Below are 14816 nucleotides of genomic sequence, written 5' to 3'. Positions count from 1 at the left end.
ATATAAAATTTACCATTTTAGCCATTTTAAAATATGCATTTCAATGGGCATTCACAATGTCCTATATTCCCGATCCTGCAACCATCACCCCTGTCCATTTCCAGAACTTTCCCATCATCCCGGTGATCTCTTCTTAACCAACTGAACCACCCAGGCACCCCTACCGGTGATCTGTTCTTGACAAACCTTTTCTCACAGCTCCTAATAAGGGTTTTCGTTGCATCTTTTGTTTCCCTCTTTTTAGTTTTCTTCATTTAGCCGAGAAACAGTTATCTCCTAAAAAGCAGATACGGCAAAAAGTAGAAAAAAGTACACCAAGTTGGGTAACTCGCTTGGGACTGTGAGTTTGATGAGCTTATCCTAAATTCTTAATCACAGACCAATGTTTTGGAATTCACCTTGTGCAAATAAAATAAGTAAGCAACCTACCTCATTCTTCAATTCACTGAACTGGGAAGTAGGTCTTTATAAACCTTTGGATCTGGTTGTTATTGTTACCAATTACGGAGCATTTTCTGTCGGAAACGCACTATCTTATTTAATTCTTGCAACAGTCTAGCAAAGAAGGTGACATTCTGTCAGGTTTATGATTTTCAAACATTATATTCCACTCTAACATTTTACCTTTACTTCCGATTGCTCTGAGCAGAAACGAGGTATGGAAAGTTAAGGGACTGGTCTAAGGTCCCTTACCCAGTTGGTTAATTCAGGTGGTCGCTCACCAAACCCTCGCTTTAACCATCAGGATATAGTACCTTGTGTAGAGGCTTCTGAAGCTTTGTTTAGAAAAGGAAGAATTTATCTTTCCTCTCTGTCTCCCCTGGGCATCCCTGCAAAGGAGAACCTTGGTATAGTCAGAAGAGGAGAATTACTCTGAAATGTTAAGTTATAGAACGCTATGCCAAGCCAGATAATGGTCCATTCAGCCTAAAATCCTCACCTGCACCTGCACATTGCCCTCGAGGTTGTTTATCAGACCACATGGTAGTTACCTGGCTGGTTTTTACAGAGTGGGCTGTGTTCCCAGGAGGGGTTCCCCAGCACATTCCCTTTTGGGGGCCTACGGCTTGTCTTGGTCCACCAGCCTGACCCCTAAATAAATGGTACCTGTAGGCCCTAACTGTAAACTTGACTGATATAATTTAAGCCAAATACCAGTATCTGAAAGGTCAGAATATGATTGCCCTTTAGCTTTGATTTTCAAAGAACTGAGGAGTTCTTTTTCCCTGGCTATCTTGGGCTCTGAACACGTGGCCAGTCCGATAGGTGTCGGGCTTACCTCCACCTGACCCCCGAATATGGACCACCCAGGCCTCATCTCTCCTGGCCAGCCTCGGACAACAGCCAATCCTCGAACTTTTGTTGCACCTTTGAAACCCACAAACGTAAAGGCGATTTTTTTCCCTTGATTGTACAGGGAGAGAACCCGCTTCAGGAGGACCCAAACACTCCTGAGACAATCCTACCTGCTTCTTAGACCCCCTTTACGCCTCCCAGCACACCTGGCCAGGACTGTGAGACAGTGGGATGCTTGTCTCTCCTCTTTGGCCAGGAAGACTCTCCTTTCCTCCCCAGTGAACTTGGAGAGAGGAAATCCGACATAAAGCTTGCTGTGTATCACTCAGGCTTTCTGAATCTGAGGAAAGACAGACTTATTTAAATGCGCAAAAAAAAAAAAAAAAAAAAAAAAAAAAAAAATTACCTGCCTCTAGTCCAAGCCCTGGGTCTGGAAAGTTGATCCTTAATCAAACAAAAATATCAGTGTCCCCCAGGTGTCCTTAAATTCCTTTTAATAACTTGTGAACTGATCTTCTTATCAAGTAGGAATCTTCTTGAAAAAATAGAACCCACTCTGGCTTACCAAAGCAGAATTTTTTTGGAATACTGTGCAGGTGGCCACAGAATCAAAGGGGGAAGTCACAGCAGAGCTCAGAAGGTGCAGTTTCCGGGGTCTCGGGAGAAAGAACGACATGGTCCCAGGGGGCTTTCGCCACGATGAGCTCGTGACTCAATCACTCCCGCCTTTGCCCCGACCCTGTCTTACCTTATATACACGTTTGTTCTATGTTCGCTATTACGTATCTCCGTGGTTTTCTCCCCAGATAATGAACTTGTCAAGAGCAGAAATCGTGTCCCACTCATATCCGTGTGCCTAGTGTCTCTAGCACGCAGGTACTCGGAGCATTTAATTTTTTATAAATGTTTGCACAGACTTTCCGTCTTGAGTAGGACGCCTGCTCCCTGCCGTGGGGCGTGGAACATCCAGGCCGGGGTGTCCTTTCCGAACCCCTTCGAGGAGGGAGCTTGTCAAGTCTATGGGGAGTCGACCTCACCAACATCCAGCCCCCCCCGCCTCCCCCCTTCTCTGAGTCACCCTAGGAGGACCCCATTTTGACAGAATTCACGACATTCCTGCCAACCACGGGCTCCTGTATGGACCTCCCTGTCTTTTCCCTGGAGAAGGCACCCCTGCCGGGCCCTCTGGGCTCCTGTCCACGGAGGACAGTTCTCAAGGACAGAACTGATTGCAGTTCTCAAGCTCCGAACGGTCAGAATCGCTACGTGAAGGAAGCCTCTGAGATGTGTTCTGAGCCGTCCTCACCAGAGAGTCAGTCATCGAGAAACACCAAGCGCTGTCTCCCGGGGAGTTGCTAGGGATCAAAGTACACTCTGCTTCCTTTCCTAAAACAAAAACCCTGCCTCCCGCCTCCGAAGCTCGCCTCCCGTCTGGGACCCCTCTCAGCCAGGCCAGTCCGGTGCACCCCCCTCCCACTGCGCCACGGCTCCCCTCGGCTTCCTTCCCGCCTCCTCCGCCCCCAGATTTTCAGACTGTTTTCATGCCAAGTCCACTGGATCCTTTCAGGGGCCTGTCCAGCCAGCTGTGTCCTCTCTCTTGAGGCCTGGCAATCATAACTTCGAACGGTGTCCCAAGCCAATCCTGCTTTTGTTTCCTATGTCACTTGAGAAACAAATATTTTTTTCTAGGTTAGCTGAATAGAACAGGAATACATCTCCCTTGCCCCGTCCTGTGCGAGTTAGAGTTGCCACCGGAGAGAAGCCCGATCGATTTTTCACTTTCCTCAGCTTCCACATGTCCATCTGGGCTGCGGCGCTCACACTTCATCAGAATCACTGCCTGCCAAGCTCCCTCCCGGTTCCCGATTCAGTAGGTCTGGGGTTGGGACCAAACATTTGTATTTCTAGCAGGTTCCCAGGTAATACCCATGGTGTTTGTCTGAGAACTACGCCGTTTCATATTCCTATAAAACAGATTCTTAATCATTTTTATACATAGTGTATATACTACGCCTTCCTAATAACTGTGTGATCTTTTTGCCTGCCTTCAGTTGACTTTAGGCACTCAGATACACAGTGAGTGAGTGAATAAGTGAAGGACTGAAAGAAAAAAAACTTCACAAAGATTTTTTTTTTTTTTTTTGTAGTGTTTGTTTATTTCTGAGAGAGACAGAGCACGAGTGGGGAAGAGGCAGAGAGAGAGGGAGACACAGAACCTGAAACAGGCTCCAAGCTCTGAGCCGTCAGCACAGAGCCCGACGCGGGGCTCGAACTCAAGAACCGCGAGATCATGACCTGAGCTGAAGTCGGACGCCCAACTGACTGAGCCACCCAGCCGCCCCTACAAAGATTTTATTTATAGTTACTTCAGTCACCCTGCTTTGCGTTCACTAAACTTTGGTCATACTCAGCCACAGCTTTATTTGGGCACCCTTGGTTGGTGTTAAGCAAGATGTGAAATAGACCCAAAGAGGAGGCGTTAACTCTTCCCTTCCAAGGTTCAGAATAATTCTAGGGGTGCCTGGGTGGCTCAGTCATTTAAGCATCTGGCTCTTTATTTTGCCTCAGGGCATGATCTCAGGGTCATGGGATCGAGCTCTGTGTTGGGAGCTCAATGTATATATACAGTGGTTTCAAGTGCCCCAGTCATTTCCCGTGTTCCCGGGGCACTTAGTAAAGGGGACCATAACAAGATTCCCTCTTTGCCAGGTTGTCTTAGAGGCATAATCGACATGCCAACCGGTTGCCCTGTCATTTTTTTCAAATAATTGTATTACTTGGACATCCAGATGGGCACTCAAGAGGTTAAAGAGTTCCTGCCAAGAATATGTTGATATTTAAATAATGGCCTGGTTAGATTATGTATTATACATTACAAACTAACAGGGCGTAAACTGGCAGCTTTGTACACGCACTGAACTCATCTTGGAACTGACAGAATTTGTTCTCGGTAAAAGCGTAGAAATATGCAGAGCTGGGAGCCCCTTAAACATGTAAGGGCTTCTGTTTGCAAGGAGTTACCACAGATATTTGGAGGCCACCCAGAAGACGTCCTTAAGCACAGAATTCCTAGGCACTTCCTTCTGCCAGTGTCATGCCTCGAACTGCAGCAGCAGCGGCCAAGCACAGCTGAGCTTCGGGTCCCGGTCACGGCCGGGCAAAGCCACGTTCCCCGTACGGCCTTTTCAGTAGAGCCTGCTCCCAGGGTCCTCTGCACTCCACTGCCACGGATAGTTAAGTAGCTGTGACCGTTTGCAAAGGGTAAACTGTGGCGCCAAAACCGAGCTGCCCAAAAGACAATGGACATTTTGGCTCCGTCTTCAAGGCAGCGAGGGGACAGTTAATAGGTTGGGTCCGTATAGCCGCAGTGGCATCAGGCAGCTATCAGACTCCCCCGACCCATCCAGAATGTCCCCACACATACGGGTTTTGTCGTATCCGGGATGCCGGTAAATGTGGACCTTTTGAGAATGTGTTGTTTTACAAAACTCCGAGGCACGAGACAGTATGTCCCTGCGCTCCGAGAGCGTGGGCTCTGGCACCAGGCTTCCAGGGGTCAACAACAACAACAAAAAAGTAAGAATCGTGTGATCTCTCTTTGCTCTGCTTTATTAGCAAGGTAGGTTCCTCACAGATGTGCTTTAAGGTTCAGATGAGTTGATACTCTTAGCGAGGTGCCTGGCCCATAGTAAATGATCGGCAGATACCTGCTATAGGCACTTTGTTTTCTGATGAACCCCTTCTCGACCAGCCGTGTGTGGGGTCAGGTCCTCATGCCTGCTGTCCTCACCCTCACTTATTCCCAGCTCTACGCCAACAGGCACTGGAAAGAATAGCACAGAGTACAATTTGGAAACCCCACTGCCTCAAGAGTCAGTCTTGGAATCCTTTTGATATCATAATTTATTTTAGTCGGGCCCAGAATAATTGCAAGGTTATGAAACATGCTAGTTGGAGCGGAGCGGTCGAGACGAAAACGTCCTGGCTTGCACCGACTTTTATTAGCCCATTTGCCCCTCAGGTAAAATGAGGAGAAAAATAAATTAAATCATCATTCTTCAGCTACTCATTATGTATTGTCTCTTCCTCTAGGACAGATGAAAGTCAACTCCCTCTTTTCCTTTTTATGAACTGATATGTGCGGAGTCTGTCCTAATGCAACTTTGTCTTTCTCACATGGCTGTCAACACTTCCCTCTTTTTAGTTGTGAGGTTTCAGTCTTCTTTTGGCAAAATCCGTCTGTCCCTCCCCCCCCCCCCCCCGGCCCCAGTTTAGGTAACTTCCACGGTGAAACACGTTTGGAAATTCCACTCAGGGACTGAACAGCTCCAACCTGGCTCCCAGGGGCTCCCAAGAGACCGCAGGTCTGATCATCACCCTTTAAGATTACGACTTGAAGACAAGGGGGACGTCTTTGTCAGCTTTTTAAAAAATCAAAGAGTTCCTGGAACTTTTTGGGCCATAGACACATATAAAAGCTAATTTCAATTTTTCTTATTTAAGGAACTGCCTGCAAACGTCGCGTTTTTCTTTTAATTCTCTGTGTAGAAGCTAGTTCATGTCGACACTTGCCAAACATTTAAATCTAATTAAAGCAAGGATACCATCACGATATGCCAAGAGAATTCTTGCCTCAGGACTATTCTTTATCCCAGTGAGTCCTGATTTCCTCTTCTGGGGACCTTCGTCTCTAGCAGTCGCATGACATACAAAAATGACCAAACCACTTCTGACCAGATTTTGTTTAAAAATGCCATGAGCGTGTATGTTTTTGTTGTGCTGTCGCTAGAATTGCCATTCCCTGAGACGCAGGCATGGTGGAGGATGGGAGACTGGAGAAGGGCATGGGCTAGCTAGGTCCATGTCCCGCGAAGGACAGAGCAAGGTCATATTTATATTGGCAGTTTGTCGAGTTAAAGTGAACCACTTCAAAGGGACAGGAGGCTATGCTTAACTGAACAGGTTGGCTCTGAATAACTGGGTTTTACCTTCTGACAGGCCCAGGCATTTAATTATAAATGACCAGTCATTTAATTATAGAATGTTTCACATACTAAAGGGAAGAAAATGGTGTAATAGGTTAACACGTTTGATTGAGAGCCACGTTTAGATGTTTTCCCTACAGCTGTTCTCTGCATTAAGAAACTTGGCGCGTAGGAAGTGCCCGAAACCTGATGTATTAATCAGATTGCTTCTACTTAAGCAACGACCTACATCTAAAGATCTAATGTGAAATGGGCTACTTTAGCAACCATCAAAGACTCAACCATTTCCATCCTTAGTGATGCGGCTGGGTCAGAGGAAAGGCCTTCTTTCACCCGTAGAGATTATTTGGGAAAGGAAAATTATGTTTTGAACTTCAGTTTTGTAAATAAAGACAAAGCAATGAACTTCCTCCCTCAGTAGCTTCTCCTTATTTCTCAGATATTTCCTGGGTGAAGATAGTAGAATTGAACTTGGATGAGGATGAGAATATTGTGATCTGCAGTTGAAACCATTACAACATTCTTATTTTCTTAACTACTGCAGGTCTAGTCCGTGGCTTACGAGTATGTGTTTGGCACGACTGTTTTTATGTCCGCCACGCAAGCCAGTCCTTGGGCAGTTTCCCACGCGGCCGCTCCCCCTGATGGGAATGACCGTGGCCATGTGTCCCGTCCTGGACCCGCCCCCAAACTCTCTGTTCTCACGGCTGACTGAGGCCTGATGGCTCCCCCGCCCCCCAACCCGGCACCTAAATGTGACCAGCTGTTGGCTTTCCTCTCACGCTCTGGCCCAGTTACCTTCTCATCCTGGTCACTGTTGTTCCAAGCCCTAGAGTCTTCATAAAACATGTCTCCCAGAGCCTCCACCCTTCCTCCAAGACCCCAGCAGACCACCTAGTGGTCAGTATACATTCTTTTCCTTTTCCCACCTTCGTGCCTTCCTACATCGTCCTCTCCACCTAGAAGGGCCTAATTTGACCCTGACCCTTCCCTGTCCTTCAAGTTTCCACTCAGATCCCATCCCTCCACAAAGCCATCTGAATCTCTCCATCAGAATTCATCTTCCTCCCTCTCTTCTCCCACCAACTGCACTTTGCATGCTGTTAACACCCACAGTTGACTTTTTCCCAAACGCTTTGTGTTGAAACTTTTCAGACATTCAGAAAAGTTGAATGAAAAGAACAGTAAACACTCACGCACTTGCCACTTAGATGCTACAATGAACATTTTATTGTCTTTGTCACACATCCAACCATCCATTCCTCTATCCACCCCTCAAGATGTCATGTGTATATAATATATATAATTTTTAAAAGCAAGTGTCAGACAGCAGTACATTTTGCCCTAGACACTATTATATGCCTATTTCTCTTTTTTAGGTAATATTTATAGACAGTGAAATGCATACATCTTTAATGTACCGTTTAATGAATTCTGAGGCATATATACGCTTAATAACGCCGATCACTGCCCATCTATAGAACATGACCATCACACCAGAGAGCTGGCTTGTGTCCCTTCTCAGTCAGTTGTCCTCTCCACGCCATGATGTTTTTTCACCAGAGACTCCTTTGGCCCACCTTTGAACTTCCTGTGAATAAAATCCAACAGGATGCACTCCTTTGTGGAAGGCTTTTGACATTCAGCCATGTTGTTGTTTCACTCATCAGTGGGTTGTTGTTCTTGTTGCTGAGTGGTATTCCACTTTCCAAATATATCGTGTTTGTTTATCCATGTCCTATCGATAGAAACTTGTGTCGTTTCCAGTTGGGGGTTGTAAAATCCTTTTTTGTTGACATGCCTTCATTTCCCTCGGGTAAATACCTGGGAGGAAATGGCTGGGTCGTGGGGTACGTGTGTGCGAATCTTAGAAGAAACTTCCAGATCTTTTTCTAAAGTGGTTGTACCACTTCACCCCTCCATCACTGATATGTGACAATGCAGGCTGGCCCACAGCCTTGCCTACGTTTGGTCTTTGGAATTTTAGCCATTCTGGTGGTTGTGTTCTTTAGTTTTCTTTCCCCAGATGACAATGATGACGTGTCTTCTCAGTGCCTGTTGTGTTTATTTGCTTGTCTTCTTTTGTGAAAGGTCTACTCAAACCTGTTGTCCCTTTTAAAATTTTTTTTTTAAGAATGGTTGTTTATTTAATGTTTATTTTTTATTTGTGAGAGAGCGCATGTGCGCATGGGAGGGGAGGGACAAAGAAAGGGGGAGACAGAGGATTCGAAGTGGGCTTTGCACTGACAGTAGAGAGTCTGATGTGGGGCTCAAACCCATGAATTGCAAGATCATGGCCTGAGGCAAAGCTCTATTTAGGAGTTCTCCAAAATAGGAGAATCTGGAGGAATTTTAACCGACGGAGCCACCCAGCCGCCCCTAAATGTTTATTTCTTTGAGAGACAGAGTGCCCATGAGTCAGGGGAGAGGTAGAGAGAGTGGAGAGAGAGAGTCCTAAGCAGGCTCCCTGCTGTCACCATGAGTCTGACATGGGGCCCCATATCATGAACCAGGAGATCATGACCTAAGCCGAAATCAATAGACACCCAACTGACTGAGCCACCCAGGTGCCTTTTAAAAATACTTTCTATAAGTTGAAGGAGTCCTTTATATATTCTGGATACCAATCTATTATGAGATATATATTATGTTGAGTGTTTTCCCCTATTCTGTCATTTACCTATTCATTTCCTTAATGGTTTCTTTTAAAAAACAGAAGTTTCTTGTTGTTGTTGTTGTTGTTGTTGTTGTTGTTTTTGATGAGATCTAGCATATCGTTTTTTTTCTTCTATGGTTATTGTTACTTTCTTGTCTAAGAAACCTTTGCCTACCTCAAAGTCACAAAGGTATTTTCTTCTATACCCTTCATAATTTTAGCTTTCACAGTTAGTCATATTGTGACTTAGCCTGCTTGTCTTTGAATGCTCGTGACCTGGCCTCATCCTTTACACACAGTAAATACTCAAGACATCTTAATTGAATTGCATCAAAGACTGAGATGATAATAGAGGACTCTGTCAATCTTTTAATGTCTCTGTTTTGGAATGAGTTTTATGGGATCCACCCCCAAATTAAAGGCCAGTGTATAGAGCCCTGCTCAACCCTTGAGTTAGCCAAGAATTATCTGCCAAGAATAATGGTCAAAGCAACAACGTTGATTGCTTGAATCTTGGCTTCTTTGAGAGTGAAGAGTGGTGATAAATTTAGCTTTTTACCGAATTGTTAAGACATGCTAGACACGATGCCTCCTTGTTTTCTATTACATCTTCTTGTTTTATATTTATAGCCACCTCAAATGTTAAATGACGAAATCTGAGTACCAGATATTTTAAGTGATTCCTCATTATACAATTAGAAAGTTGCAAATCTAGGAGTTCTCCAAAATAGGGAAATCTGGAGGGAAGCCAATAACTTGACTCTGATATGAGATTTCTACAAAAGAGTTACACTTGATTGGTTTTAAAGTGTATAGAACCTGACAGTAAAACTTGATAAGCAAATAAACGTATTAAGTTCCGAACCAATGCACTCAAAGATAACTAACAATTCAGTCTTCTAACATCACTCTAAGTATATAGTAATATCTGCAATATAAAAACTCTTGGGAGGGGCGCCTGGGTGGCTCAGTCGGTTGAGTGTCCGACTTCGGCTCAGATCATGGTCTCACGGTTCGTGAGTTTGGGCCCCGCATCGGGCTCTGTGCTAACAAACAGCTCAGAGCCTGGAGCCTCCTTCGGATTCTGTGTGTGTGTCTCTCTCTCTCCCCCTCCCCTGCTCATGCTCTGCCGCTCTCTGTCTCTCAAAAATAAATAATGTTAAAAAAAATTTTTTTTTAACTCTGGGGAAACCTATTTGGTCCTAAATCTCTATTCTAACTGCTGATCAGATAGTAAAAATATATTAAAATCATAAATAGCTTCAGGGCCCACATACTGACCATGAATTTTTTTTTACTCATGACTTTTTGTAATGTTCACACAGGTCATAGAGCCAAGCTCTCATTTCAAAAAGCCAGAATGTTCCCCTAGTGTAGAGTGTCTTTGTTCCTCTTTACTGTCTGCAGGTGGGTGTGCTGGCTGATCTTTTCTTTGTTTGCAGGTATGCTTCAGAAATGTCCTTCTATTGATGACTTTGTAAGCGCCCTTGTTTCTGACTTGGATCCAGACTTCGAAACTTTCCTCATGGATTCTGAGTGATGGAAGCACCTTGGATCTTTTAAATCAAGGCCATTGTAGAGATGAACTTTGCTGTAAATGTTACAGCTGTGAACTCTCGTTTCTGCTTTCAGTATTCACTTCTGTAATAACTTCTGAGAAAGCTTAAATGGATGGAACTGGGAATAAATAATTTGTTTTAATTATTCTGGCTTTTAGCCTGTTTGGCAGATTTTTGAACATATGGAAATCTACTCAATGAGCTAATAAAAACTAGAGCCTAGCGTTGCTAAATGCAAAGTATGGGCATTTCCTTAATCCAACCAGTCTCCTGTTGAACTTTTCCCCTTGCATTGATCTCTAATTGGTTCAATTAGAGACTTAATTAAAAGCAAACTTATTTAGTTTGAAACAGTCTTGAGAAGAGTTATAAATGTAGTTCTTTTGAATGATTGCCACTTGAAAATGCACGTGGAGTAATTATGGTTTCCAAAGTACTTGTAGTTGACTGCGCTGGGTTCGTCTGAGTGCTTGGGCACTGCACAGGTGGACTCAGGACAGAGAGGACTTGAACCCATGCTTTTCGGGCTTGATTATGAAGGTACAAAGGGAAGGGCAATCAACCAGCAATGTGCCAAGATCCAGCAACTGGTAAACAAGGAAAGTGGGATTCAGGCCACGTCTGCCTTCATCCTGAACCCATCTGCTTTGCATCCTTGCATATTGTATCACTGCCTGTTACTAATAGGAGAGAAATTCTTCAGCGGGTTTTTCCTATAGTCAAAGTCGAGAATTTAATTATAGTCTTGAGCTTAAAATGGCATCCGCTAACACCCTCTTCTGCTTCTCACTAAATGACCAAAGATGATGCAAACGGCAAGATTTAAAATTCCCACAGCTAGAACACATGTCCAGCCTATTCGTAGGATCTGGAGGAATTTCTACAAGCTCGGAAACAGATGAGACCGGATGAAGAAATGTCAGTGGCCCATGCGTCCCGGATCCCCCTGGGCGCGAGGCTGACAGACCTTCCCTTCTGCCCCCACCTCCTGCTCGCGCTGAGAAACCCGAAGTGTGCACCTGCCAGAAGGCAGAGCCGCTGGCCTACCACCAGGGCGGGATGCTTACATTGGCCAGGGTGCTGCCATTTATCGCGTTTCCACCTCCTCCCTATTTGAATCTCTCCGTCTGCGAACACTTGGAAACTGCATCTCACAGCGAATACTTGGGCAGGAAGCAGGGAATAGGGCAAGCCTGCCAGGGGAGCCGTCTCTATACCCAGAACAACACTGGGGAAGGGCGGGCTAGGCTTGGCGGGGTGATGGTCACAGGAAGAGCCCCGATCCTGGTGCCCAGGGAGGAATGCAACTGTGTCCAAGCTCCACCCCGTTTATTCAGTCTCTGAGCCGAGGAAAGGAAAGATCTTACCGGACAAACTCGCAGTACACAAACGCTAACTCCGTTCTGGGAATGGACTTGAAGACACTGACATCAACCCGCCAGTCAGAAACGAAGCCTCCGGGTCTTTTCCTCGCCGAAGGCGAGGGAGGAGGAGACCCTGTGTGGAGCCTCTGTACAAACAGAAGAAAAAGGAAAGGGAAAGACTACTTGGAAGGTAATAACTTGGAAAATTATTTTTTAAACTTTTTTTAATGTTTATATATTTTTGAGAGAGAGAGAGAGAGAGCAAGCAGGGCAGGAGCAGAGAGAGAGGGAGACACAGAATCCGAAGCAGGCTCCAGGCTCTGAGCTGTCGTCCCAGAGCCCGACGCGAGGCTCGAACCCACGAGCTGTGAGATCATGACCTGAGCCGAAGTCGGATGCCCAACCGACTGAGCCACCCAGGCGCCCCTGAAAATTATGTTTTAAAGGAAGTAAATAAAGCACATTGTAGGAAACCTCTCTGGTATTCTCAATGAGATTTGAGAAAACACACTATTAAATGAAGCCATAAAAGAAAAGCTGAGCAAAAATAAGGTACTAGGATAAGCTTAAAAAAAAAAAAAAGGCAGAGAAACTGAGACGTGAGTACAGTGATTTAAAACGTGATCCAAGCAGAAAAGAGCAAGACTGTCGAGGTCAACCTTGAGAAGTATCTCCGGACGCAGCTCAAAGAGATGTGGTGAGACCGACGGCCAGGTGGCCGAGAGGGGAGCCAACCTCCTCTGGGTGACAGAATTCTGAGGAACAAAGGCAAGAGCAAAAGATCAATTCTTCTGCATTCCCACGGCTCAAAACAGCTTCCAGCACGTTGGAGTTGCTCTGGTGGATACATGCCATTCAGGGGATTTAAGGAAACTTTTTAGAGATGGGAAGAAAAAATAAGTGTGCAGTTTAACAAGGGGATTTTGATGGTTTGCCCAGTAAATGTGAACGTACTTAATGCCACTGAACTGTACACTTAAAAGTGGTTAAAACAGTAAATTATACCTTAGTGTATTTTAGGTTTTGTTAATTAAAAAAGGAAAGAATCCTGCATTCCAGACCAAAACAAATAAAACAGTGAAAAGAGACCCTTGCGTAGACGCAATCTGCCTGTCCTTTGAGAGGTTAATTACGAATATAATTAAAATTCTAAGCCAGCGTATCCCAAATTGGGCTTTGCAGAACACTTCCCAGTAGCTGTTACTTGTGAACTCAGAAGGGTCCTGTTGTGAAATACATTTGGGAAATGCTAACTAAGTGTGGAAAGTTAGCAATCCTGCAATTACAGAACATCTCTAGCATTGCATATAGGAACCAGTATTTCCCAAACACATTTGATCATAGGACCCTCACCCCCTTTTTTGGAGTACCTATGGATGACATTTTGCACAAAGCTGGGAAGTAACTACTAAAAACATTCAGCTGGAAATAACAGGCTTACGCATAAAGGAACAAAAAATTATGGTGATCCCAGAATGCAGTTGTTCATCTTCATTAAATGACAAAGGACAACGAAAAAAAGTTTTGAGAGGTAAAGTCTGAGATGCAAAATAGCATTCTCAGATATATAAGGGCTCAGGAAACATCTAAGCTTTGTACCTTTCTTTAAAAATTGCTAAAAGAAAAAGTACTTTAGGCCAAGCATCAAAGGAAAGGAAATCCCTATGGAGCTTCTAAGAATGCAGAGGGGTCACTGCCTCTTTCAAAATAACAGCTGGATAAATCATAAAAGCAAATTATTTTATTATGAATGCTTTTCCTTATGATGGGGATAAACCCGTAAGCGCACAGCAATTCCTCGGGGGAAAAATTCTGTCCTGTAATCACGATATACCACCAGCTTCCAAAAATCCAATTCGAAGTACTTATGAATATATAAGCACGAAAAAAATCACGTAGAAAAAGAACTGTAGGAAAATGAATAAAATGTTAATGTGGTTATCTTTAGTGTTTGGAGATTGGCCTTTTATTTTTCTCCATTCTTCTTCTTCTATTCCCAAACTTTAAAAAAAGTAGGCGATATGTTAATCATTGAACATTTACAAAAAGTTTAATAATCATGAGAGAGCCAAATTTAAAGAATTTTTCCAATGCTGAAGAAATGCTTGGCTGCTGGAAGCAAATTCAGAAAACGTCTCTGGGACGTTCGTGCAACAATTTGTGCAGACAGACGTTGTATTCACACCCAAGGTCTAGTCTGGTTGGTAAAAGTGATTGAGATAAAACACTAAACAACGACAGTGCTCGACATTCGTGTGCCCTTTTTCAGTTTACGGAAAACTTTGTCGTGTAGTTATCTCATGGGATGCTCCTCACCTTTGAGGCAGGCAGGCTTGGTGACCTGTCTGGTGGCACAGCGCTGGTCACTGGCAGACGCAGGACCAGAGCCAGCTTCTTGGGTTCCTTGCCAACTTCACTACCCTTCCCACTTGATACACGTCTTCAGGGGAACATGCGTGTTTTCTGCAGGCTCTCAAGTGTACACGTAGACACGGATGCAGTGTTGTATGGTCACATGTCCCATTGAGGAGGCCAAGGGGCCCATGGACAGATAGAAGACACAGCAGAATATGATATAATGTTACAACATCAGACCGGGAAAGCCAAGGACTTGCATTAGGGAAGATTGGGATACATCACGGTTAGAACACTTAGCAAGTCCTAGAGCTCCTGAGAGGTCAAAGGCCAGGGGAATTTAATCATGACAACATGAGTTGGTCTCCTTACGTGAGAGCAACATCAGCACCCTGTTGGGGGTGAGGGACACAACTATGCAGTCACTCGGGTACATACAGTAGCCGAGGTCCTGAGAACCACTTGGAACACACAAAAACACGCACGATAGGAAGTGTGACGTGTACTATGTTTGTCTCTCTCACACCTATCCGTGTGGGAATTGTTAGCACGGTTGGTATTTGTTCAGACTGAATCACTTACAGCTTTCTAAGCCCTGTGA

At 44.6% G+C, this 14816-nt stretch overlaps 1 protein-coding gene across 3 annotated transcripts in view; it reads left to right on the top strand.

Annotated features, from left to right (window-relative positions):
• MIPEP (mitochondrial intermediate peptidase) overlaps nucleotides 1-10641 on the top strand; it is a 162927-nt gene extending 152286 nt beyond the window's left edge. For all 3 annotated transcript variants that reach the window (XM_015087410.3, XM_027064544.2, XM_015087409.3), the window contains one exon: nucleotides 10380-10641. In XM_015087410.3, the coding sequence (XP_014942896.2) occupies nucleotides 10380-10418 (39 nt within the window). In that variant the 3' untranslated portion in view covers nucleotides 10419-10641. The remainder of the gene's footprint in view (nucleotides 1-10379) is intronic.
• The last annotated feature ends 4175 nt before the right edge of the window (nucleotides 10642-14816 follow it).

Source organism: Acinonyx jubatus, chromosome A1 (genome assembly GCF_027475565.1).
Source record: "Acinonyx jubatus isolate Ajub_Pintada_27869175 chromosome A1, VMU_Ajub_asm_v1.0, whole genome shotgun sequence".
Taxonomy (NCBI): Eukaryota; Metazoa; Chordata; class Mammalia; order Carnivora; family Felidae; genus Acinonyx; species Acinonyx jubatus.
This window is presented reverse-complemented; position numbering and strand designations above follow the sequence as displayed.